Source organism: Oncorhynchus clarkii, chromosome 13 (genome assembly GCF_045791955.1).
Source record: "Oncorhynchus clarkii lewisi isolate Uvic-CL-2024 chromosome 13, UVic_Ocla_1.0, whole genome shotgun sequence".
NCBI classification, from domain to species: domain Eukaryota; kingdom Metazoa; phylum Chordata; class Actinopteri; order Salmoniformes; family Salmonidae; genus Oncorhynchus; species Oncorhynchus clarkii.
In genome coordinates, this window is record NC_092159.1 from 52393900 (window position 1) to 52421480 (window position 27581).

Consider the following 27581-nt stretch of genomic DNA (forward strand, 5'->3'; position numbering starts at 1 on the left):
TCGCAGTTTCATCTAGGCCTATGCCAGAATGTGACTGAAGACTGGCATAGAAAACACAATCTGATCAATGTATGATTCTATTTCCATGTTTGTATTTGGTGTGGTTGATTGTCAACCCATAACCACCCCAATATTGTATGTTATGTAGGCCTACATTCTGCAGTCTGCAAAAAGCACTGATTAGTCACATCATTATGTGTGCAGAAAGTATCTCTGCCACATAGGTCCTTCGGTTAATGGTGTCCCATGTATTGACGCACACAACATAAACTTGAAGTATGCATCATCAATTGCTAGAGCCCTACACATATACACAAATCCACTGAAACACACACAAATGTGGTGTAGACATTACGGGACCAAAAATGAAATAGTCTTGGGACTTTCCTCTTCACTCCAGACTGGAATGTAGACATGTTTCCATCTAAAAGAGTGGCTGAATTTGGTAGAGTGGTTGTGTTTGTTTGCTTTGGCCAAAGCAGGAGAAGTACTCTAGAGATAACAAACTGACCCAGCCCCCCGACACCAAAGCAGTGCTACCCCACTGCTTTGGTGTCGGGGGGCTAGGGTTAGTTTGTTATCTCTAGAGTACTTCTCCTGTCTTATCCGGTGTCCTGTGTGAATTTAAGTATGCTCTCTCTAATTCTCTCTTTCTCTTTCTCAGAGGACCTGAGCCCTAGGACCATGCCTCAGGACTACCTGGCATGATGACTCCTTGCTGTCCCCAGTCCACCTGGCCGTGCTGCTATGGAACCCTGACCTGTTCACCGGATGTGCTACCTGTCCCAGACCTGCTGTTTTCAACTCTCTAGAGACAGCAGGAGCGGTAGAGATACTCTTAATGATCGGCTATGAAAAGCCAACTGACATTTACTCCTGAGGTGCTGACTTGCTGCACCCTCGACAACTACTGTGATTATTATAATTTGACCATGCTGGTCATTTATGAACATTTGAACATCTTGGCCATGTTCTATTATAATCTCCACTCGGCACAGCCAGAAGAGGACTGGCCACCCCTTATAGCCTGGTTCCTCTCTAGGTTTCTTCCTAGGTTTTGGCCTTTCTGGGGAGTTTTTCCTAGCCACCATACAGCACTTTGAGATATCAGCTGATGTAAGAAGGGCTATATAAATACATTTGATTTGGGTACATGGGGGAGCAGGGTCGTGTCATTTGAATTTCTACCTGAAACGTTTTGTAATTGCACGCGGCTTGTGGCGTTGTTCGAGCACTACGTGCTTGTTGCTTGCCAATCCTAGCATTACTGTTGTTCTACCCAGCGAATCATCGTTTAGAACAGAAACACCACCCGCCCCATTTCCTTCCGACATTTTGGTGGCTTTGTGAAATTTACTGGCGGGTGGTTTTTGAAATAGTTGTTTTGAACAAAACTAGTCAGAGGAATATTCCAGATAACAGTAAATACAAAAAAAATTAATGGCACTTTCTTTAAAAAATACAATTTCTGTTGAAATGATTGGCTCATATAGCAGACTATCATAACAATAAGATATCTACCTAGTAATTTCAAAATTACACTAAAGCGTAGCTGTCAACCTGTAAAATCAGATGCATTTTTAAATGCAAAAAACTAATTTCTTCAGTATTAGAAAGTATCTTTGTGTACGCTGCGTGAGAACATTGCTTGCTATTTGCTACATTGTTGAGGCCTGAAACCTTCCCCGGGAAAATTTGCTAGCCACTCTCAGCCAGGGTGTCTGTCACTCGCAGCAGGAGCGGCAATAATGGCGAAGGTTCAAGTACTAAATGTCGCTGTCCTCGATAACCCGAGTCGATTCGGAAACCCATTTCAATTCGAAATAACATTTGAGTGCATGGAAGACCTGCCAGAAGGTAAGTGTTGTGCTCACCTGTCGAATAATTACTTTGTTTATTCTCATATAACGATTTATGGCTAGCTTGCTAACGTTAGCTCGCTAGCTAAATCTCAAGACGATGTGGGGCTAGTTTGCTAAATCTGACGATTTGGGGCTAGTTTGCTAACGTTACCTCGCTAGCTAAATTCTCCGTTTGAACATGAAGTAACTAGCCTAGTTGAGAATCTCGCTAGTTAGCTCTGAGATTATCAACTAGGCTAGCTACTTCATGTTCAAACTGGCAATTTAGTTAGCGAGCTAACGTTAGCAAACTTGCCATAAATCGTCAGATGAGAATTAACAAAGTAATTATTCGACAGGTGGCAAACAATGGTTAATTAATCACTTATGTCTACTGAACAGAGGTGTCTCGTTTAAAAAAAAGTGTGTGTGTATATATATATATATATATATATATATATATATATATATATATATATATATGTGTATATATATATATATATAAAAAACGCATTGTACTTTGTGATATTGCTTAGCTACACGATGGCGTTAGTTGATATTGCTAGTTAGTTGGCTACTTTGCCTATAGCTGGCTAGTTTAGCCAGAATGGTGTCCAATTTTTGTTTGTATTTTGTTGGCTGCGGCGGGGAATTCTGACGGAGGTAACTAACGTTAACTTCTAGAACACGCATTGACATGTCCACTTGCCTTTTCGCGTTATCTACCCAAACAATCAAATAAATTCACAGGTGTCATTGATAACATCATTCTGACCAGAGCAGTCTTCACAGTCCAGCAATTTCCTTGCTTTCTCCAAAATTTCGAACCGAGTTTGTGGGTCCGGAAGACAGTGATTTGATACTTTTTTGTGTTGCAGATCTTGAGTGGAAGATCATATATGTGGGTTCAGCAGAGAGTGAAGAGTATGACCAGACCCTTGACTCTGTTCTGGTTGGCCCAGTACCAGCCGGGAGGCACATGTTTGTGTTCCAGGTGAGTTGTTTTATTTATTTTTTATAGATGGCAGTAACTAACAATGTTATTTCAGCAGTAGTCTGGCTGCAGCTTTCCTTGCCCCTCTTCATTTCTCTCTCCCAGTGGACCTGCTCTGACTTGGGGCCAAGGCCAGGCCACTGGTGCTTTTAAGATATAACAATGGCCAACTGTGAACATGGGTTAACACCTTCACAAAGCAACTGATTTGATGATGCAGTGGTTGTTGATTCTGTCCTTAGTGACGGCGCTAGCGATGGAAACCTTTCCCAGACAATAACACTGAGCTTATAACATAATCACTAGCGACACACTGGTGCTGTATTGGAGAAATCAGATATAGAAACTACACTTTCCCCCTTACCCCTCTCTTCTCCTGCCTTCCTCCTTGCACCTCATCTACTGTATGTTATCCTTCAACAGGCGGATGCCCCAAACACGGGTCTGATTCCAGAAAGTGATGCTGTCGGCGTAACTGTGGCGCTAATCACCTGTACATACCGCGGACAGGAGTTCATTCGTATCGGGTACTACGTCAACAACGAGTACACCGACCCAGAGCTGCGGGAAAACCCACCCATAAAACCTGACTATGGACAGGTAAAGGAGGAAACTCAATGGGTGTGCTTGACTGTGTTTCCTTCCAGGAAGATGTTCAAGTTTTATTAGTCGTATGTATAGGATACATAAGGTATACACTGTCCAACGAAATGCTTACTTGCACTTTACTTGTTCTCTCCCATCTGCCCTTGTTCACTACCATTCACAGATCTGACAGGACTGTTACGTTAATTTGAGTAAACTAGGTGGAGCTATTGCTTACACCTACCAATTTCTATCAGATCTATTAAGGCAATGAATGATGGCAGAGGAGAGGGGACAACTTTTTGGAACAAAATTAAACCTTTGTGTTGTGGAAGGGCGAAATATCCATTAATACATTGGTCTTAAAGTGCAAACTCTGCTCACTCATCAGGGGCACGTGTGCCACAGTACTGCTCAGGCTTTAGTATAATGTAAAAATGGAACATGTCTTCTGGCAAATATAAGTACATCTACTGAATAATTTCCCTCTTGATGCTGTTTGTCTTCCAGCTCCAGAGAAATATTTTGGCTTCAAACCCACGTGTAACAAGATTCCATATCAACTGGGAAGGGTGTGCAGAAAGGATGGAAGACTCAGAGAATGTGGATCCTGCCCCCAACTCTATGCTGCCCCCATCTTGCCTCCCGGGCAAGGCCCCACCCATAGGGTTGCTACCTGACAACTCTATGGACTGCTTGTAGAGGGAAACATACATATACACATAATCTTCGATCAACCCAAGCACTATAAGCAGAAGAATGGACATGGACATTCTGACTTGGATGTACAGCCAGCTTTGCCTTACAGCTGCCTTTATTTCCCAGAAACTGTCAACAACACACTCCCACCTTGGACTACAGTATCTTGCAACCAAGACAATCTTTCTGGAGTAATCTTTATTATCTATTGGAAGTTTTGCACTTTCGTGTATATAACATGGTGAAAAAAAGTTGTGAAACTAATTAATCCCTTCATTTTTAATACTATCAACAGGGCAACAGCTGAAGTATCCAAGTTTCCATAGATGGTTAGCAGCCAATTGGCAGAAATACTGATTCACACCAACTAGTCAGCTGTTAATTATGTGATGTAAATACCAACAGAGGATTATGACACTAGTGAAGCAAAATGGAGGAAGAAATGACTCAAGTTGCAGGAAGGAAAATAATGGTGGTATGTGTTTTGTACTTTCTGAGCCATTGCGTTTCAGTGGTAATGGTCCTTATAGCATTTGAGTTACACTTTCCCTGTTGGTGTTTTGGGAGACTTTTGGATGGGTGGGGTGGGTGCTAATAATGGTATGTACATACGTTTATTTTCCTGTGTGCCATTTTGTTTTTGAAATAAATATATTTTTATTATGTAACGTGTGTGATTGTCCCTGACAAGCTTTGAGACATGATGAAAATGGCAGATGTTGGAACTCTAGGAGAATCACCTTTTTTTTCAACTTTGAAAATATTGAGTGGGGCTTCCTCGACTTTTTGTTACATTCATAAATATCTGTAGTGAAGTATGCTCACCTGTAGTGCACATTTTGAAATTGGTAGCCTGGCTTGCTTGTTGCCATGCAATTTGAATTACAGCTGTGTTCAAGACAAAATTGTGAAAATGTTAACATGCAAATCTCCCCTTTTCACTGAATCATGTTCTCTTGTCATTGACTTCAGAGTTCATTGAATGTAATTGTAATCCTTTAGTGAACGGTTTGCTGAAAAAAACATGCATGTATGGACGTTTGCAATTATGGTCAGCTATGAAATGTATGGCTGTCATTTTCTGCATAGGAGATAATGGCAAAAGCGGTATGTGAATGTGGGCTGTCTGGTGGTAAAATCTGATATCTAGGACGATTCATGCAATATGAAATATAACTAAATGACACTGGTTTCCTTACAAGTCATACTAACATTTACATTTTTGTCCAATTGAGCTGTTTTAAGGTGCATGTAATTCGCTCTGGATAAAAGCGTCGATCTGCTATATTACTCAATATAAATGTACATTTACCGATATAACTTGGAATGTATCAAGTGGTTTACTCCGAGATAATCCATATTTATTTTAGATATTCTGAAAATGTAGTCTCCGTGTGCGTTAAATTCTAACCAACTTTCTAAAAATAGCCCGTCTTGACGTCACACAACCAATCACGGATTAGTCGGGCGGGAGGGGTCGGTATAGGGCCAGTTTGCTACAGGCCTTGCTATTCGATAATACTTTATTATGCACGAATAAGACGAACTTTTGGAAGCGGTGAATCACACCTGAATTTCTCGACCATTGAGTTAAACCAAAATCAGCAAGGAAAAACCAACCATTTGGCAAACAAGAAGAAAATAATAGATGACGTTATTAGCTGGTCTGAGAAGGCGGGCTAAAAAGACAATTTGACAGATACCAATAGACAAATCACAACATCACAACGATTGGATTTACTGATGCATATCCAATCAACAGTTGTCTCGTACTGTCTGTCACATAAGTATTGACCAATGAGGTATATTCAGGGGGTGGATCTCTGAAGCAAGGGTTCGTCTCTCTGTAGTCTGAGGATTAATGGAGGGCTGTTGATTTTGGCAAGTAAACCACAGCTGATCGGATCTGAAACCTGAGAAATCATCGGACCTGAGCTACAGGAAAGGGAGGGGCTGCTATCGATTTGCAATAATAATTACTTGGAAAAGTGGATATATAAGCTTTTTGTCTCGGAATACATTGGAAAGTAAATGGCCTTTAGTGGGGTCTGTAAGTGACTGACTGATAGATAGTTAGCTAGGAAGGCGACGATAGCTAGCGAGCCAGCCAGGCGCGCCGAACCGGTTCGACGTTCTGGATTGTACCAGGTAGAGAGAGCTAAGCAACATTCGCAACAGAATTAGAGGGAAAACCGGCTAGCTAGCTAGGTTGTTGCCTAGCCATTGGCTGGCCAGCTAGCTAGCCTGTGCAGCTAGCTAGTTTACCCCCCCAACCCCGGATAAAGGAAAAGTAGTAGCGGAGTACAATTGACTGTTGGCTAGTTAGCCATGATAACAGCCAGCTAGTAGCCAGCTTCCTTAAATACAGAACTCAAAAGGCTACTGAAAACTCAAAAGTAACCCAGATCCAAGGGATCCCTATCGGCCTGCAATCATGGGCAACGCGCCCACCGCCAAGAAGGGCAACGAGATGGAAAGTGGTGAGTTGACTTTGCTTCCTACTAGTAACTTAGCTGCTTGACAACTAACAGTAACTAAGGTTCGTTACATGTCTGCATTGCTACACGGGAGGGATGAAAGTAATATCCAATATGCATTCAAGATCCTCTTGTGGCTTAGTCATTACATGTATGTATTCTCTCCCGTCTCCAGCCTTGTAAGCTTATATGATCAATTGTACGCGCCCCAGACCCCCCTTTTCACTTTGGACTCTTGTTGATAAGATTGTGCGCTTATATATTATTATATAGCTATTGAATATTGACAAAGGTAAAGCCTTTATCTTGAATTTCCAAAAGGTTAGTCTGGTTGTAGCCAGGAAACCCCCCAAAACCAGACGGGCAACTTGAGACACGCCCATGTCAGCCAATTACCACTACACATATCTACCTACTGAATCCCATTTTCACAACAAATGCTAGGCCTAGGATACCACCTGTCATACCTAGGGGTCATGTACAACAGTTAATAGTTCTCTGCAGGACTGTCAATACTGAGTTTGATGTGAAACTCTAACTGAATTGACTACTACACTGCTCTTTCACCTGTATGTTTGGTAGTACTGCATCTTTATCTAGGCCAGGGATGGGCAACTTTGATGGGGGTGGGGGCCTCAACAAATCTGAACTCTTCATTTGGGGCTGCAGTGGCTCGAGGGTCTGCGTAACCACATCGATACCCACACTTGCAGGCAGAGGTCTAGGCTCCAAAGAATGCCTTTTGGGGGGCCCTAAGTGCTAAAGCCTTTTGGGGGGCCCTAAGTGCTAAAGCCTTTTGGGGGGCCCTAAGTGCTAAAGCCTTTTGGGGGGCCCTAAGTGCTAAAGCCTTTTGGGGGGGCCCTAAGTGCTACATTTAAGTTATAAGAGTTAATTTCCTGTAGTTCTACACATTTTGTCATGGGACGTAGAGAAACTGTTGCAGGTTTACGGTCGAGAGAAATGTTTTTAATATATGACTGAGAGTGACTAACAAAATTGATGGGTCGGTAATTCAACCATGATTACAACCAGTTTAGATAGTTTACCGCTAGGCTAACTTACCAACCTAAAAAATGTTAACTTGAATAAGAGAAACTGCTGATGACCAACCACATTTTGCAATTGCACCGTGTGTATTCTACTATTGTGCTAAAGGCTACAGTTGCGGCTTTCAAGGAGCGGGACACTAATCCGGACGCTTATGAGATATCCCGCTATGACCTCTGACGAGGCATCAAACGGGCAAAGCGTCAATACAGGACTAAAATCAAATCATACTATGCCGGCTCTGATGCTCGTCGGATGTGGCAGGGCTTGCAAACTATCACAGATTACAAAGGGTAATTTAGCCACAAGTTGCCCATTGTCACGAGCCTACTAGACCAGCTAAATGCCTTCTATGCTTGCTTTGAGGCAAACACCATTGAAACATGCATGAGAGCACCAGCAGTTCTGGATGACTGTGTGATTTCGCTCTCTGTAATACCGACGTTTCAAACAGACCACCATAGTCTCTGTACCCGAGAACGCCAAGGTAATCTATTGCCCCGCAGCACTCACATCTGTAGCCATGAAATGCTTTGAATGGCTTGGCGCACAGCAACACCATCCCAGACACCCTGGACCCACTTCAGTTCGCATACTTCCCCATCAGATCCACAGATAACGCAATCTCTATTGCACTTCACACTGCCCTTTCCCACCTGGACAAGAGGAACACCTATATGAGAATGCTTTACATTGACTACAGCTCATTGTTGAACATCATAGTGCCCTCCAAGTTCACCCCCCCCCCCCCCCCCCCAGATGGTGAGGTTAGACAACACACCCACCACACAAACCCTCTACACGGGGGCCCCTCAGTGTTGCATGCTTACTCCCATCCCGTACTTCCTGTTGACCCACGACTGCGTGGCCGTGCATGACTCCCAACATCTTCATTACGTTTTCTGATGAGACAATGGTGGTAGTAGACCTGATCGCAGTCAACGATGAGACCGCCGTTAGAGAGGTCAGTGGCCTGGCAGTGTGGTTCCAGGACAACAACCTCTCCCGTAGCGCCAGAAAGACAAAGGAGCTGATTGTGGACCACAGGAAACGAAGGGCCAAACACTCCCCCATCCACATCTGTAGTGGAGCAGGTCAAGCACTTCAAGTTCCTGGTGTCCACATCACTAAGGAATTAACATGGTCCACACTAGAGGTAGGCCGATTAATCGGAATGGCCGATAACAATCGGAAATCGGTATTTTTGGGCGCCTATTTGCTTTTATTTTTATACCTTTTATTTAACTAGGCAAGTCAGTTAAGAACACATTCTTATTTTCAATGACGGCCTAGGAACAGTGGGTTAACTGCCTCGTTCAGGGGCATTTGTCAATATTACAAATAAATTACAAAATCGGCCGATTTAATCTGTATCGGCTTTTTTGGTCCTCCAATAATCGTTATCGGCTTTTTTGGTCCTCCAATAATCGGTCGACCTCTAGTCCACACACACCAACACGTTGTTTAGAATGCACAACAAAGCCTCTTCCCCCTACAGGAGGCAGAAAAGGTTTGGCATGCGCCCTCAGATCCTAAAAAAGTTCTACAGCTGCACCTTTGAGAGCATCTTGACTGACTGCATCACTGCTTAGTATGTTAACCCCTTGGCATCCAACCACAAGGCGCTACAGAGGGTAGTGCGTATGGCCCAGTACATCACTGGGACCGAGCTCTCTGACATCAAGGACCGCTATACCAGTTGGTGTCAGAAGACCGTAAATGGTCAGATTCCAGCCACCCAAGTCAGACTGTTCTCTCTGCTACTGCACGGCAAGCGGTACCGATGCACAAAGTCTGGAACAAACCGGACCCTGAACAGCTTCTACCCTCCCTAAGCGATAACACTACTAAATAGTTAGTCCAGGTAGCTATTTGCTTATCTGCATTGACCCTCTTTGCACTAACTGTTTTGACTCATCTCACATGCTGCTACTATTTATCTATCCTGTTGCCTAGTCACTTTTTATTTTACCTTTACCTAGGAAAGTCAGTTTAGAAAAATATCATTTACTATGACAGCCTAGGAACAGTGGGTTGAATGCCTTGTTCAGGGGCAGAACGACAGATTTTTACCTTGTCAGCTCAGGGATTCGATCTAGCAACCTTTCAGTTACTGGCCCAGCACTCTAACCACTAGGCTACCTGGCTACTTTATATATATATATATATATATATATATATATATATATATATAAAAAAATAAAAAAAATCTCTCAATTACCTTGTGCCCCAGCACATTGTCTCGGTATTGGTACCCTGTGTATATAGCCAAGTTATCCTTACTCATTGTGTATTTATTCCTTGTTATTAATTTTGTCTATTTGTCTATTTTTCACTGCATTGTTGGGAAGGGCCTGTAAGTAAGTGTTTCACTGTTAAGGCGCCAGCATGCTTCTGTTCGGCTGGCGCCTAGCTGAACGAGGATGCTTGCATATTCCTTTAAGACCTTTGCTTGAAAAATGAGATGTGGCAATAGTACTATTTGTCCTTTTTGAGACACCGTAGCCAGTATACACTTCCTCAATTATAATTAATCTAACTCAAGAATTCTGTCAAATGTTGACGTTTTTGCAGCGTTCTTAGTCACGCAATTTTACATCTAAGATGTTTGGTGCAGTGATTTGTCATTAAAAAATGTGCATGAAAATGAGTTTATTTCGTTGAATGAAAAATACTTTATTGAAGAGTCCCTACTGTTGACCAATCACCGACGGGGCTCTGAACTCTGCTTGCTTCCAGAAAAAAAATTGTGGGCCCGAACAGTCGGGGAAAAACCTTCTCCGAAGACAACGTCACAATGTCGTCGTCATATATGGACAAACTCTTCCAAACTGTTTCGGCTGGGAAGCATGCAGACCCCTTTAGTCTACACCGTTTGTTTACGAAGCATGTGACAGAATCCAATGTTATAACGCTCAAATGTAAGTTCAGACTCTGCCTGAGTCCCCCCTCCCCAAAATATTATATATTATAAAAAAATTGTTTGGTGGAAATTGATCCAAGGGGTGGCCACAGACTGCCAGTTGCCCTTCCCTGGTCTAGGCCAATCGGTGCCACTACAGAGGCATACCTGTCAGGTAGCAGGGTGAAGATCCTCTACTTTCAGTGTAAATTGCTATGTATAGGACTTAAACACACTGCAGATGTCCTTTTTGGATGCAGCTTTTCAGGAGAAATAGTCAGCCTAGTTTGGAATAGAGGATAGAATGGTCCTTGTTATGTTCCTCTTTTTTGGGTCTTCAGTGTTTATCCCTGCCCCAGCCTATACAACTTTAAGAAGCCAAACTTTGCCAGATGTCTGACTGTTTATTTATATAATGGATGTTACTCGGGGGAACCCCAATGTAAACACAGTAGTGGTCATCAGCCTTGAATCCCACACTGTACTTGACTGAAGGAGAGAGGAGGGTGTGGTGGGACACTGAAGGCACAGGGGCGGGGTCATATGATGCGGGTGGTGTGATCCTCTCCAGGCTAAACCGTGATGCTGAGGAGTCTCTTGAACATCATGTGATGAACAGCATTTAGAACAAGAACACTCTGTGTGCCCTCCTGCCCATCTCTGGGTCGCGGCTCCCTCTCAAGCTGCTCTGCACAGCTTTTAGCCGGTGCCATCCATTTTTTTTCCCCGCTGCTTCCCTTTTCCTCCACTGTCTCTCTGCTTCCCTATAAGTGGTGACTGTCTCTCCCTCATTGATATCCTGGTCTTTTAACCCTCTGTAACTGAAGTCCCGGAGTGGCAGTCCCGGAGCAGGTTTGGAAAAACAGTGTAGTGTAGGCTATGCATCCATAACACTAGCTGTTACATTGGCGTGCGCTTGGTTGGAACGGGTGTCTGTGAAATGAGCCTCGGCTGCTTGTGGAGCATACATGTGAAGAGCGGACCAGCCTCGTAGCATTAACCCTTGTCTTTGGGTCTGTGTCCCACTGAAACGAGGCCGCCCAGAGATCACTGCTCCACCGCCTCTCAGTTGTCTAAGCACACAGCTTTGTTTTTAAATGGTATTGATGTAGTATTAATGGAGGGATTAGCGGAGAGCTGCACACTGCTAAGATCCGACCCCTGGGCGGGGGCAGAGGAGGTCCCAGAGCCGTCAGAGGTTTGTCCACATGCCATGCTTGACATCCTTATCGGCCTGGATGGCCTCGCTATGGGCCCGCCCTGATCCCCAGAGACAGGTGCAGACCGGGGGTTCAGACGCTTACGCCCGGCACGGCAGCTATTTTCAACTGGACAACCAGAGGAAAAGGACAACATGCAGCCCCCTCTGAGAGACGAGACTATTGAGGACGGTGAGGCTTAAGGTCCGGTTCAGGTGGACCCTGTCTCTCAGCCCGGCCTGCCCTCTCTTCCCTGATACAGACAGACATAGCGGAGGCGTTGCTGTGGAGAGCTGAGCCAGGGCCCACAGGAAGGAGCAGGGTGGACAGTGTATGAGCTCAGGCAGGAAGTGGAGGAGCCTCTGGATTCATTGCTGCAGAGTGTCAGGCTTTGTCTCTACCTACATAACATGGCAGGACAGCTTCAAGTCTAGTCAGATATCCAACCTCCTATACAGAATCCTCCAAGGGTCGGTGGTGCTCCACTTGTCTCGAAGTTCAGGGCTCCTCTCTGAAGGACACTTTTTCCTTGCTAGTTGCTACAGGTCCTAGGCTGGTACCATGTCGATGCTGCACAGGCTGGCGGGGAGGCTGTTCCAGCACGCTGGGCCCTGTCTGGGAAACACCAGCGGTGGGGAGGGCAGACACTGCCAGCCACAGGAGAAGCCAGAGGCCCACTGCTGGCGTGAGTGACTGACTGAACTGACTTGACTGGAGCAAGGGGGCGGAGCCTGTTCAGACGACACTCACGAGGGAGGGGCGTGATTGGTGGGAGTGGCTTGAGGGGGGCAGGGGGATGTGACTGGGTGTGTCAGCCGTCCGTACACACAATCGCACGGTTTTCCAGTTCTCTTGTCCATTCTGTGCTCTCTGTGTGCGTTTTACTATACTTGTGAGTACTAAAAATTCTCACATGTTAAACCAACTAAAATTCTGAAGTGTGGATGTTTTGCTGATTCTCACTTGTAAAAAGGCAATGTTGGGGTTAGAATTAGGTTTAGGGAAAATAGGATTTTGAATGTGAATCAAATGTTTTTGTCCCCAAAAAGTCGTCACATGTATAGTAAGACATAGCTGTGTGTGTTGGGCAGGATGACTATGCTTTGGTCCGGGTTTTACGGAAGTAGACTCAATTTGATTAGCTTTGGTTTTTGGCTAGGTTAGTTGTTTTTGTACTGATGTTGTGTGGCCAACACACAAAGCTCTTTTTGATTCAGCACCTCGTGTTTGTTCTGTTGCCTGGTGTCGGCTGCGTCACAAAGTTCCAGGGAAGCCGTTTGTTTGTCTCCCGGGAAACCTGTCGGTGTGTCTGTCCAGCGGGGTTCCCTCTATGTGCTCCGGGCCACATGTGTCTGTCTCGGGGACAAGATGTCTGACTCACCCTAGCTTCCTTCAATCTGGGTTTGCATATCTGAACATGTCATTCCATTGTTGTCTACAGTCCCTCTGTGTGGGTACTGCTCAGTCAGTCCCTCTATATGAAATGACATGCATTTGGCCCTGTGACGCTACACTGTCAAGGTGGAGCTTTCACTGTGGCTATAAATATGTGGGTGGCTGGCGGGGTGGTTTACGCTGGCTTGCATAACAGGGCCAGGCTGGTATTTGTATAGCACAGCACTTCTTGACTCTTTTTAAAGGCACTTTGTTCTTCTGGGCATGCTCAGATACTCTTGTAAGAATGCCCAGTCACTCTCACCTCTTGTAACTCCAAGTGCTGACTGAACCTAAGTACCTGACAGTACAGTGGCCAGAGAAGCAAACCACGAGGACTGTAAGGACTGAGGTCTGTGAAGTGGCTGGGTTGTGGACTTATCGCTCATTTCCTCTGGACTCTCTCACACACCCAACGGATGTCTCTCTGCATCCTCGTTCTCTTTCACTTCCTCTCTCACCATCTCCCCCTCTCCCTTCACTATATATATAAAATATATATCCCCCCCCCCCCCCCCCCCCCCCCCCCACAAGTGTGGCTTTCTGTATCATCCCCCCCCTCCCCCACATCTCTATGTCCAGCTCCACTCGTCCACTGTCTAATGCGTTGCCTGCGGGCTGTGTGCTCTATAAATTAGGTCTGATGTGGACTGGATGTGGTTTGGCGGGCTCCAGAGTGAAATCTCGGTCAGCGTGCCCCAATCTAACCCCCTGTGCCTGCGTCACAGGGTCCCAGCCAAGCCCAGGGGAGAGATGGGATTGATCGGGACATCGATCCTGGACGCAGGGGCACAGTGGTGTGTTGCATTGGGCACTAGAGGGGATGTGTTTTAGCTGTGGTTGGTTTGTGACTGTTGTGGTTTTTCTTTAGAAAAGCTCTTTCGAAAAACATCTGAAATGGTTTCACACCGTCCTGCTGTGGCATCTCACATGGGTACTTACATAGACCCAGGAGGTTTTCCTGATCACATGATCTGAGCAGAAAAACCCCTTGGTTTACTGATGGGTTGTGTTGATGAGAGTAATATTGATGGTGCCAGGAATTCCGGTTGATCTCCTGGTTTGACAGAGCAGAGGACTGTCATGACTTTTTTTTCCATAGGAGAGATCCTCTCTGGGCTTCATAAATATAACCCCTGGCTGTGGTGATGCCCCTCCCCCTGGTGACCAGGCCCCTGCTGTTGATGTGTGTTTAAAGGATAGGGAGCAGGAGGTAGAACTGTGTGCAGAATAAATATAGATACAAACGGCGCACAGGTCCAATTGATCTGTGAGTTGTTGTAACGAGAGCACAGCACTGTGGGCTTTATTTGGCTCTGGACTACCAGGGGCTCTGGCTGCTGAATGAGCTCTGCTCTTTGCCAGGACACAAGACAGACAGATGAAACTGGAAAGTGAATGTAGAAGGTGAGAGAAGAAACCAAGGAAGTTGAAGGTTGTCTGTGTTTCTGGACGTAATGGGAGAAGGGGCGATGAGCCAACCACTGTGAGGAAGAAGAGGCAGGTCGCGACGTAGAAGGGCAGGGCTGATGTCAGGCTCAGACAGCCACAGGAAGAGCTCCAGGAGGCATGGTAGCAGGAAGAGGGAGTCTGGGTCCACCTCTGGCTCCGGGGCTGCAGAGGCTGCGGTTGCAGCACCAGAGATGCCCATAGTGATCCCTGACGGTAAGGGAGGGTGGCAGTGGAGAGGAAGGCTAGGAATCATCTTCCACCCATCAGATGGTATTCGTGGCAGCCAAGCCTCTCAAATCTAACAAAAATGATGCACTAGATCAAGTCAATTCCACTTGGACCATTGTTGGTTTAACTGTTGAGCTGTTTGATAGCTAGACATAACTTCCCTCCTTAGTTGTGGCTCTAGGCCTACAGTATGGAAGGAGTGTCCTCTATGGGAGACTATGTTGGGGTTTACTTAGCTGGGAATAAAGGAACAAACTGACTGAGAAATGTACTCTCCCAGGAGACTAGTCTGCTTTTCTTCTCAATGGCTCTGGCATGGGAGCAACATGGTTGTAGTCATGTTTATATGAACTTTGGTCAGTGCTGCTCTCTGGTCTTCCTCTTCTGTTGGAGTTCTCCAGAGAGAGCTGCTAGAGGGCTGGGTAGGTGTGTGTTTATAGCCCCTTTGTGAATGGAGAAAAGCAGAACCACTGAGGAGATATTAGTGCTGATCACAAGGGTCTTTATGGCTTTGAGGTTTTGACTGTTAGTGATGCTCCAGAGGTTTTGTATAATTTCATCCAGTAGTCTTGAGTTGTTTTCACGAGCCAAAATGGTTCCCCAACAATTGTGTACAACGTCATCCATTTTGTATGATATGTTACGAATTCCAATTCTTACAATATATTACGAATTAAGTGTTTTTACTATGAAAGGGACAAGCACGCAGCTCGCCAGAACAAAAATGTTTATGGAATGTAAGGATTGCGTGGCGTTCTCCAGATTACATATGGTGTATTAGGTTATCCATGTGTGAGCCATAAATTGACACAGAAGATTTTCAAGATCTGTTTAATCTCTTAATTTAAGGAAAATTGCATACTGGTTTAAGAGGGTGACAGATTTAAATGTTCAGCTTTCCTCTGACAAACCCATCGATTTACTGTAGTGTACGTATTCTCCCCTCAGCCCTCTGTATCCTATAGTAGTATTAATAGTACTGCTTACTAGTAGCAGCCTGCCAGCCACTGTCCCCAGTGTTGAGTGGTAGTGATGTAAACTTACTAGTAGCTGGCAGACAGCCAGCCAGCCAGTGTTGAGTGGTACTGGTACTCTCATACAAGTAGCAGCCAGCCACTGTCCTCAGTGTTGAGGCATAGATAGCTATGAGCAGGGATTAATGAGGAAGGGCTGGTATCTACATGTTCCCACAAAGCATAGTGATCAGCCCAATAAAGATAGGAGGAAGAGATGTGCTGCACTTCTGCATGTGATGCCGTGTCTGTGTGCATTAGAGCTAGAGTGTGTGGCTGTATAAAGGTTATGATAAGTCGCTTTGGAGAGGATAAAATCTCTCACACATTCACTGGCACAGAGACCGTAATGCGTTCACACACAATACATTCACATAGACTGCCTGTATCGATTGGCTCTCTGCTCTCGTTCTGACATGGCTGGAGGAGTAAGTATTCGATAACCTGACCTCAGTTGATTTGGCTTCAACATCAGTGGAAATAAGCCCTGTCTGTGTGGCCAGAGTAAGGGAGATGGACAGCCTTGGGCTAGGCTACACATGGGATATACTTGTGCCACCGGTAAGGTACACAAGACTCATTCTAACACACGCTCAAGTTAATCTCCAAAATATCACTATTTAGCCTTACAGAGAAGTTTTTATATTATACCTCTGGTCAGTGGTTATAGACGTGAACCTCTGCTGAACTGTATCACAACATCCTCGTTCTCATCTAAATGTGTCTGATGGAATCAGTGTGTCGTGAAGTAGGGTAGGTGCTAAACCATCTGTTTGCTCTGTTACAGTGAAGGAGTTTCTTGCCAAAGCCAAAGAGGATTTCCTCAAGAAATGGGAGAATCCAGCACAGGTGAGTTAGGAAAGAGGGAAGTGTGAGAATGAATGACAGGCCTGCACACGCTCAAAGACCCCAGCATACCAGCCCAGCCCAGTGTCAGTCACGCCTGGGTGAGAAGGGAAGTGGGCCCTCTGCTGGATCTAACTAGAATCACATTTGTTGGAACTTCATATTTTTATGCTTTGGGGCACACACAATAAATGAGCCGGGTCTAGAATAGGATGATGTCTTTACTGATTATGTGCAGCATTTAGCACAACACTTTCCCTCCTTTTTCTTTTAGCTTAACACAAGTTTAATTTGCTATTGTAGTAATGTAAGAATGACTCATACCTTTGCTGCAATATGTGTGCACTGGCAGGACTAACAGTTGCCTGACGCATTGCACTTTCTGAATGTCTCAGAATCTGTATCACATCCTGCTTTTGCCTGTTTTTTTTGACAGGACAGTGTGAAGTTTGATGGGTAGTTTGAGTCCAGTGTTGCTACTCAACCTGACTCTGGCACCCTGATAGGCATTCTGGCCGGTGTTGTTTCCCTGTTCTAACTGACATGTTCTCCTCTCCAGAACACCGCAGCCTTGGATGGCTTTGACCGTCTGAAGACCCTGGGCACGGGCTCGTTTGGTCGAGTCATGCTGGTCAAGCACAAAGAGTCGGGCCAGCATTTTGCCATGAAGATACTTGACAAACAGAAGGTATGGTAATGTGGCCTAGGGAGTTTTCAGAGCTGGGTTTGATTTCATTCAGTGAATTGACTCCAAGTCCTCTTTTACAGTACATGTAGATATTTTTATATTAATGAATACACATTTATATTAATCTTTTGATTTATGTGAAATGGATCTGACCCCCTCAACCCTGGTGCTGTTACTGTCTCTTAGCCCATTAGTCAGAGATGTAGGGGGCTCTCCTTGCTTAACAAGGTGTCCTGGTTTGTTCCCCTCAGGTGGTGAAGCTGAAGCAGATAGAACACACGCTGAATGAGAAACGCATCCTGCAGGCCGTCAGCTTCCCCTTCCTGGTGCGTTTGGAGCACTCTTTCAAGGTACTGCTGGACACGCGTGTGGGTGCATGTGTTCATGTGTGTGTCAGGGTTTCCATTAGCCGGTAATAGCCAACTTTTGGCTGCGTAGTTTTTGTTCTTGTATTTTTTAAGGTGTGACGTAAAATTGGCACTGGACAATGGTCTGGGAGAAGGAAAAAAAATACCCTTTGCAAATATATATATTTTTTTGCCTATTCATTGATGTACGTACCAGTTGATGTAAATGCGTTTGACCGATTATCGGTATGTGTTCATCTGCATCATTTTGTGGAATTAAATTGGCACGTGTGTATATTCATTATGTCTCTTATCACACGTGCACAGCATACCGATACAGAACCTTTGAGAGGAAAATCTGTCATACAGAGCTTTTATAAGCCCAATCATTGCGCAATAATTCTAAATTGTGTGTTAAAAATATTTAATGGGCCATGATTAAAAATAGCTAATATTTCTGTTTCTCAACTGGAAGTGTGCTTCCTGTTCACCATTCAAATGTATAGGCAACAAAGGCAGGCTTCAGCAGTGCGTTTAAATTGTAGTTTGCATTTTGAGAACCTATAGCTACTTGATTATTTGAAATGTTTTAGTACATATGAGGCATGTTTTACCTTGCTTCAAAGTAGCCTAGGCAAAATCCCACCATATCCGTGCAGGCAGTTATTTAATAAAGACTTCCATATAGCATTGAAACCAGTATACTATTTCTCTCATGATCTATTGGTTTTCAACTAGTTTTTTATTGTCCGGTAGCCAAATGCCCGTTCTCATGTTGCCTTGGTGCATTGCTGCGCTAATAATGTTAATAGTTGATCAACATTTTAAGCTGAACGTTCTGATCTGTTGCATCACATTAATTTCTGTTTTTATGTAGATAGGCCTACTGGTTATATGAATTTGGGCTCTATCGTCCCACAACTGTCGCAGAGTCTATTTGGGCTATTTCTTTCTCGACAAGCTGACCAATAGAGTAGGCCAACGATGGGGGATAGTAGATGGACATGGGCTCATAGGGGGTGTGTCCAAAAGGCTAGGGGAAGCTAAGCTTTCCCAAAGTAAATTGAGTTCAATTGCCAAAATGATTATTGCCTAATTGGCCTACTCCTGTCTACACAGAAATAAATAAATAGTCATTCAAATGAGGCTACTAAAGCATGAATTGGCCACAGAGGAACATTAGCTTCCCCTAGCCTTAAAAAAATAATAAGTTGTGGATTGTTTTAAATTGCATTGCCTACAGTTGGAAGGAAAGGCAGCGTGCGCAATTTGGGTTGCCACTGTCATTGAAAAGTAGAGGCCCATCTAGGCATATTGCAATATTTCCAAACTCAATTGTGGGGAAAACACAGTTTGGGAAGCATATGGCTATTTCTGTAAATAGAAGACAATGAAAAGACTCGACTGTCTTTTAGTTATCAAAATTCAACTTAGGTTTACTGTTTATCTTATTGGCAACAGCGGAGAGCATCGGCCATATCACCGGTGACTATGCACTGCTCATATTCACTCTATCATTGTTGGGTCAGTGCTACTTAAGTTATTTTTATTTTTTTGGACAATCATTTCCTCCAGTTTAGCTTGCCCTCCTCCTATTTGTCTCCCCTTCTGTCCGGCCTATTCTATGGACAACGTTGTTTTTATTCATCTGTTTGTCAATGGCAGCAGAGTAGGCTACCCTGTCATTTGTGGTGTTAAAGATTTTGCTTATGTCTCCAGTCACACAAGGTGTAGTAGAATTGAATGAGATGTTTTTCCCATGCAAAGAAAGAAGGGTGTCTACTGTAGCCCAGGCATCTACGCTATATGCACACAGCCATTCATTCAACTCTTTATACAAACATTTGATTGAGTTGTATTATTAGCCTAAATTATGACTATCCAATATGCTCATCGCATTACAAATGGCCTATTTGTTACTGGTCTTGTTGGCTGAGGAAAAGTACATGTGGACAGTTATTCTAGCATCTTCAAAGTGTGCAGTAAGGGGACATGTCATTGCATCCTGGGCTTGCATGTTCTGTTATGATTAATTACCATAATCTAAATGTGATTCCTGCCATTCTGAGCACCGTGGGTGGACCCCCTAATCAGGTTACGCTCCCAATGCAAATGTGTCTGGTCAATTTTAAATGCGGTCAAATGTCCGGCGCCACATTTTCCTAACGGAACATACTTCCACGTTTGTGTGTGAAGGTGAGGTTCACAACTCAACTGTGTGAAATATTTCTCTCTGTAGGACAACACTAACCTGTATATGGTGATGGAGTATGTCCCTGGTGGTGAGATGTTCTCACATTTAAGGAGAATTGGCAGGTTCAGGTGAGTCTGTTTACTGGTCTCCCACTGTTGGAAATATAACCAAATAGCTACAGTAGTTAACCCTCCCTATTTTCCATAGACCATGACTCCACAACAGCCTCCTAGTAAATATATTGTGGTGTCCACGTTACCCTCTGACCTCTCTCGCTCTCTCTCTGCCTGCAGTGAGCCCCACGCCCGCTTCTACGCCGCCCAAATTGTTCTGACCTTTGAATACCTTCACTCACTGGACCTCATCTACCGAGATCTGAAACCAGAGAACCTGCTCATTGATAACCAGGGATACATACAGGTGAGAACACACACATAGTCAAATGGCTAGCTAGCTATACAGGTAGGACTAATGGAGAACAAGCATGGGTGTGTTGAACATACTACACATGAAATGCATTATACATACCCTGATTTTGTAGATGCTCTTAAATAAATACACCTTAGTACACAATTTAATTTAAATTCGGCCAAACTGAATGATAAGGAGGGTGTTTTTAATTTAGAAAGACAATAGTGTAATGATGAGTTTTATGTCTATCAGAAGCAAATCATTTAACTGCGCTCCTTGCTGGTTGAAAACATTCTCTTTTACGTTTTACTTTGTAAAAGATGCCGTTATGGAACTGATTTATTTACTATAACTATTACTAATGTATTGTAAGGGAAAGAAAAACATGCTATGTGTTGCAGTAGGCCTTTAGAAAAATGCCAAACATATCCTTGACTCTATCCAAGGAAGCAAATGATGCCAACCCACTGAATGGATGACAAATGGGTGAGAATTGTGCAAGTTACTTCACAATCTAATTGAAATTAGGCCTAACTGAATTATAAGGGTGAAGCAGTTAATTTAATCTAGAACAACAATGGTGTAATGAGTTTGTTATGCTTATATATCAGCATCGACGCCCATGTTAATCATTTGACAGTGCCTTGCAGATTGTTACAATTCTCTTCTACGTTTTACTTTGTGCTTATGTTTGCTACACCTTGGGGGTTGATCTGCGTCTGATACATATGCTGAAGGGAACGCACGGCAACGGTCTCTAGCGGCTGCTGGTAGGCTGAAAGGCCAGGCGGTTCAAGTGTTAAAGGGATCACATGCTAGCTGATGCCATAGATTTTCAGTGATTATGCTAAAGCTAGTTAACATTGGCTCGCAAAACTACCTCTAACTTCCTTCATACTGGACACAGAAACATAAAAATGGTATCCACAAGTTCATCTGACTCTGGGGAAGTAGATAAAGGGCATCATTGCCAAAATCCTGGAAGTATAACTTTAAGCGAATGTCAGAACTGAACTGTTTGTCATTGCTGAGACATCTGTGTTCCTCTTAGGTAACAGATTTTGGTTTTGCAAAGCGCGTGAAGGGCCGGACCTGGACGCTGTGTGGCACTCCGGAGTACCTGGCCCCTGAAATCATCCTTAGCAAAGTGAGTGGTCACCACCAAACCCCCGGCCTGCCGTCGCACCTCGTATCCATAACAACACTGGGTTTTTACCATAACATAGGGGTCATTACCATGACACAGCAAATATCATGTCACTACAGCCACTCACAAACAGCTCTGACCATGATTACAACCGCTGACTAGAGAAGAGCTTATGTATGACACGTTCCATTTCTTTTTGTGCTTAGTTCTGCCTCTTTCCCTGGGAATCTAACACTCCTCTTTCTCTCTACCCCCTCCCCCCCCAGGGTTATAATAAGGCAGTGGACTGGTGGGCTCTGGGCGTGCTGATTTATGAGATGGCTGCTGGCTATCCTCCCTTCTTTGCTGACCAGCCCATTCAGATCTATGAGAAGATTGTATCAGGGAAGGTGAGTACAGAGTACATCAGACAGAAACCCAGATTACGCTCTTCCTTTAAGACCTGCTTTCAGTACCAGTCAGATAAGGAAGTTCATTGTAATTTACCTCCAAACTAATTAGCTGTCTGTAGCTAGGTTTCCATCCACTTTGAAACAGATTTTCATGTGAGTGTTCTAAAATATGCATAAAACAATATGCAAATTTTCCCACCAGTGATGTTGCTATCAAATAGACTTGTGGTGAATAAAAGGCTGTGCGTGATGACGTATTGCACATAGTAACTTTTGAGGTCAATTCCCATGTCCCGAAATGGAAAGATCCATGTTAAGTACTAAATGGGTGGCGCAGTGGTTAAGGGCGCTGTACTGCAACACCAGCTGTGCCACTCTGGGTTCACGCCCAGGCTCTGTCGTAACCGGCCGCGACCGGGAGGTCCGCGACGCACAATTGGCCTAGCGTCGTCCGGGTTAGGGAGGGTTTGGCCGGTAGGGAAATCCTTGTCTCATCGCGCACCAGTGACTCCTGTGCCGGGTTACCAGGTGCACGGTGTTTCCTCCCACACGTTGGTGCGGCTGGCTTCCGGGTTGGATGGCGCTGTGTTAAGAAGCAGTGCGGCTTGGTTGGGTTGTGTATCGGAGGACGCATGACTTTAAACCTTCGAGCCCGTACGGGAGTTGTAGTGTTGAGACAAGATAGTAGCTACTATCTAACAATTGGATACCACGAAATTGGGGAGAAAAAGGGGTAAAAAAAAAAAAAGATTCCAACATGTCCAACAAACGAATTGTCTGTTTGCATTTATAAAATTGCACTGGCATTTCCATCATCCCGGTTGTGACTTTTTTCATGTCAGGTAATTCATCTGCATTAAATGGTTGGATTGTTATTGTCCTACTGTGCCTTTCCTGCTTTTGTTGCTATATTCACATTAGCATTACTCTCTTCTGACCCCTGACCTTGGTGTCTTCATATATACACAGCACTTTGTTAGGCTGAGTTCTAGCTCGGACCTGTTTTCCAATCCCCTCTACATAGATCATCATGCCTCCACAGCCCCACTGTAAATGTATTGTGGTGTCCACATGACCCACTGACCTCTCTCAGCAGTGAGCCACATACATGTTAAAGAAGTTTATCATAAGCTGTTCCTAGATCTGAGCCTATCTAGCCCCAATCTTAACCTTAATCATTAGGGGGGAAAGACTGAACAGGCCCTGTCAGTCTATGGGCAATCTCTGGTCTTCTGTAACGGAGTCATATTTGTTAGGAAAAATTAACATTTCTGTAACTGATGACTAGAGTTCCTCCCTCCTTTTTTTCTGTTTTGGAAAGTTTTCTACTGAACACAACCTTGACATGTCTCTGTCCCCAGGTGCGCTTTCCCTCCCACTTCAGCTCGGACCTGAAGGACCTGCTGAGGAACCTGCTCCAGGTGGACCTGACCAAGCGCTTCGGCAACCTGCGCAACGGAGTCAACGACATCAAGGGACACAAGTGGTTCGCCACCACTGACTGGATTGCCATTTACCAGAGGAAGGTGAGAAGGCCTGCTTCCATGGCTCTTCTATTGTTCACTGTATCGCCACTGGAGAGAGAGGCAGGTTTGGTTGGGACAGAGAGATTGGGTTGGGGAAAGGGAGAGATGATTTAAGCGGTATGATTCAGAGCTAATGCCATTTGGCTTGGTCTTGTTTGGAGACATGTTACACATGCATTACTCACATAGTTTTACATAGTTGGAATGGGGTCCACTTGACTAATAACATGTTGTCCGTAACCAGTGAATGACCAGTGACTGTCAAACCGCATATGTCAGAAACTGAGGAGGAATGATACTGTGAAAGCTACAGTAGCAAGAATCTGAGCATTCTCTGTGTTTCAGGTGGAGGCACCGTTTATTCCCAAGTGCAAAGGCCCCGGTGACACCAGCAACTTTGACGACTATGAGGAAGAGGAAATCCGAGTCTCCTTCACAGAGAAATGTGGCAAGGAGTTTGCCGAGTTCTAGGCCCAACCAGGAGTAGCGGAAAGAGCCAGGGATGTAGAGAGAAAAGGCGGGAACAGAAGGAAATGGGAGGAGAGGTGATAAGCTGGACTGCTAACTTGCATTTTGTAATTACGACATCAACAATGTAACAACCCCACCCCCCAAATGAAGAGCGAGTGAAAAAGAACGAGAGAAAAGACCTGAAAGAGCCAGCAGTGTTGCCTTTTCTGATTGTTTCTCACCTTGTTACTTATCCATGTCCTGTTTTCCCTCTTGTGTTTGTGGCGAGGGTAGAAGGGGTAGGGGCTAACCACCTCTCTCTTCAGTTGGTTTGTATCTTGGCAGAGGTGTAGCGACACATTTTGAGTCATTGCAGGCAGGTTGAGGCATTGATGTTCTGGTACTGAATCGAGGCTCCTCCTGAGTGGGTCCTCTCTACAAGCTTCTCAATGAATGAGGGCATCTCATTCTTGTTTTGTGATTGTCCACCCACTCCGATCTTGTTACCCCAATTTCCCCCCAACCCCCCACATCTGTCTCTCCATCCTGAATCTGTCCAAGCAATACCAAGTCCAACAGACGTGCCTATCATAATGCCAACTGGTTGCAAAACCGTGTCGAAAGCATTGGTGCAGAGCTTTGGCTATTGGTGGCATCAGCCCTTGTGCCCTTTCTAGTTGAAAGCTTGACACTCTCTGCACACGCCTTCTGTCCGCTTGTTGTGGCATGATTATTGGTTTCAGAGGATTCTCTCATCGCTTGCAGTTCAAGCAGTGCTGACCACTTTTTGATCAGAGAAACTATGATTTATCTCTCTTCATTTAGGTCTCACTACCTTTTTTTCGGGACCTGTGAAATTGTGTACATGAGCATTTCTAATGTTAATTAAGTCTGTCTTTTCCTCTTCAACTGAATTTATTAGAGCATTTTAAAACCCTTTTGAGGATCATTGTGTCCTCAAGTCAATCTGTGCTTGTGTGTTAGTGTTGAAGGGTGGGTTAAAAAGCAGTGACTAACATAATGATCACACTCTTCTCTGACTAGTGTTTATTTAATTCATAGCACATTTATACATGTTGATATATTATAGAAAAACGTGAATATCCATCTTTTTTTTCCAAAGTTGTCTCTTAGCTGTGAAACCGAAATGAAGATTTCAGAAATAAACAAACAAGTATGAATTCTGCCAAATTCGCAAAGGTAATGACATTGCTTACGCAGACATGTTTGTCAGTTAACTATGAAGGTGGTGGTTTTTAATGCGCAGGAAAAAGTAGCAAAATGATGCATGTTATTTTTGTACAATATCACTTTTAAAAGAAAAAGATGTGAAAGGAGTAAAGCTCTGGTCGTGGTGAGGTATCTGAAACGTTCAAACTGACTCTCACCTGCCCCTTTTGTATGATGGATCGAGGCCCGCTTTTTATCTGGCAGAAGAAATCATGTCATTTCATTCAGTGTTCAGTTAGATGTGAACGGTTAATGCTGATTTAATCATGTTAATTCACCAGCTCTGTTCAACCTGCTGCCGGCCTGTTTACTCCTACATCCCCTGAATTCATCATCTTCAAATGGACCCTTTCACAATGTATGACTGTTGGAAGTCAGGATGTAAATTTGTCCAATGATTTTCCTTTTCCTCATGAGAAATGTATAACAATCTGATTTATGGATTTTGAAAAGCTATCCTGTGATTATTTTATTTGCAATGTCATATTTTTGGATGCGAGACAATCGCAGGCCACATCTCACCAATGGCTGGTTTGTAGACCGAGGTGTGGTGACGCAACACATTGACATGGTTTAGTTGAGTTTCAGCAAGGCTTTGTTTTCCCACAAGCTTTTATTTTGGGGTAATGAGGTTATATTCATTTCTTATGTAGACACTAAATGTTGAGTGATTCGGACCCCCACCAGCCTTCATTAGGCACCACACCTTGTGCACCTCGCAAATGCATTTCTTGTGTTTAATAATATACAGTATTTATCCTTCAATCAGTTTTGTCATTAAGTCTGTTGTAGTATGGCTTATTTCTACTGAATGTTCCCAATCAATTTTTGAAAGTGGTTCTTTTGGCAGTCCTAGAGGTTGCATCTGAATGTCTGGAGCGGTGTGGTAAGAAGGCTACTTTACAGAAGAAAATTAACGTATCGAGTGGAGATACAGACTTCCAAACTTGTGCTCTTTGAAGAAGAAATGTTATGTATTTAAAAATATTAAAAAATCACAGTTCTTGCATGTGACGAAAAACAACAAATGCAAGATGTCCAAGACCCATGACATGTTTTAATGACTATTTCAGATTTGCAAACATTCATATACCACAACCAACTGATATTTTGCTTGTTTCATTGTTTTGCATCCCTCTGGTCTTTCTAAGCATCGTTAGTAGTAAGGGAGGGTCAGTGCCAGCTACAGGTATCCAGTCACCTCCACTGCCTTGCTAGGACCCTTTGAAGCACACCTCACTTCTCCAATCATGTCTCTATTTAATGTTTTTTTTTAAAGAAATGTGATAATGTAAGCATAAGTTGTGACTAGAAAGTTGGTCAATTGGTGTTCAGAAAACAATTTTTACCATTTGGTCCTGCAAACATTTACGGTTGTGCTGGAAAAGTCACTCAGTGATTAGAGGCGGGATAAGCTCCATGAACCACTGATGTGACAGCTTTTAAAAATGTAATTTGGCTTTCCTAACCCATGACCTCATGTCTATGAAATGTTTGTTCCTGTTTCTACTGACCGCCTCCCACTCCCATCATTATAACCCTATCATCAGCTTTTCTGTGTTCATCTTTTCTCTCTGTTTGATTGCCTTTGTTAGCATTCTAGTTTTACATATTCTTCACATTGAACTTCTCCATTTTTTTTTTTTTACATCATGGAGAAAACTTTGCTTTAATTTTCATATTTTCTAAGTGTATTTTCAACAAACATTTGAATCCTTTTCCTTCCCAATTTGGGTACGGTGATGGTGTAGTCTATTGTACCCCCCGGGAAACAATACTGTATATCTATCTGCCTTTGACAGTCTTAATTATCTTACCTTCTGGAGAACTTGACGGATACCCTTAGGACACAACAAGTATGTTTAAAAAAAAATAATAATAAAGTCATATTTTGCAACATGTATCATTCCAATAAAGTTTTACTTGTTAAAATTAAAATTGTATGAGTACATTTTGTAGATCATACTGACTGTTTTGTTAACAATGTGTGTATGTTGGTAGAAAATGTATTGCTGTTTGTACAGTACATTTGGTTGTTTGTAGGAACATCTTGGTGGAGAGGATGCCATGATAAACAAATAATGCAAGGACCTGATTTGAACCTGTGTGTGTGTGTGGGCCTACACCTCCTATACAAATATGTATGTCAAACTGTCTATTCCTCAGGGGCTTTCCAGATGAGTGTTCAGCCTCTGGCCATCTATCCAGAAAATGTCAGATGGGATGAAGATGAAAGAGAATAGCTTCACTGATAAGATGGCTCCTGGCTATGTGTCTGGGCTGGCCCAGCTACCGCCATGGTAATAACAGCATGCCCCCCATATCCATCTGCATCATGTAGGCCTACAGTGCTATCACATACAATATCACACCCTGGGGAAAAGGGAGTTTATCCTTAGACTCACCGATTGTATATTTATATGAAACATATTTGTTTACCCAAATGTATTATAAGTATTAAACGTTTTGTTTTTAAAGT

General features: G+C 43.8%; 2 protein-coding genes across 3 annotated transcripts; both read left to right on the forward strand.

The window, feature by feature from the left end:
* Positions 1 to 1310: 1310 nt before the first annotated feature.
* LOC139365059 (histone chaperone asf1b-B) lies at positions 1311 to 4784 on the forward strand. Its single transcript, XM_071102412.1, has 4 exons — positions 1311 to 1857; positions 2720 to 2835; positions 3259 to 3435; positions 3931 to 4784. The coding sequence occupies exons 1-4, from the start codon at positions 1749 to 1751 to the stop codon at positions 4120 to 4122; spliced, it is 594 nt and encodes a 197-aa protein (XP_070958513.1). The 5' UTR covers positions 1311 to 1748; the 3' UTR covers positions 4123 to 4784.
* Positions 4785 to 5561: 777 nt separating this feature from the next.
* Positions 5562 to 27040, forward strand: LOC139365060 (cAMP-dependent protein kinase catalytic subunit alpha). 2 transcript variants are annotated; one of them, XM_071102414.1, is made up of 10 exons: positions 5562 to 6599; positions 16659 to 16720; positions 17277 to 17405; positions 17657 to 17755; positions 19992 to 20074; positions 20240 to 20366; positions 21409 to 21504; positions 21771 to 21893; positions 23258 to 23422; positions 23768 to 27040. In XM_071102414.1, the coding sequence occupies exons 1-10, from the start codon at positions 6554 to 6556 to the stop codon at positions 23891 to 23893; spliced, it is 1056 nt and encodes a 351-aa protein (XP_070958515.1). In that variant the 5' UTR covers positions 5562 to 6553; the 3' UTR covers positions 23894 to 27040. The 2 variants fall into 2 exon arrangements, with proteins under 2 accessions (XP_070958515.1, XP_070958514.1); XM_071102413.1 differs by lacking the exon at positions 5562 to 6599 and adding an exon at positions 14484 to 14843.
* The last annotated feature ends 541 nt before the right edge of the window (positions 27041 to 27581 follow it).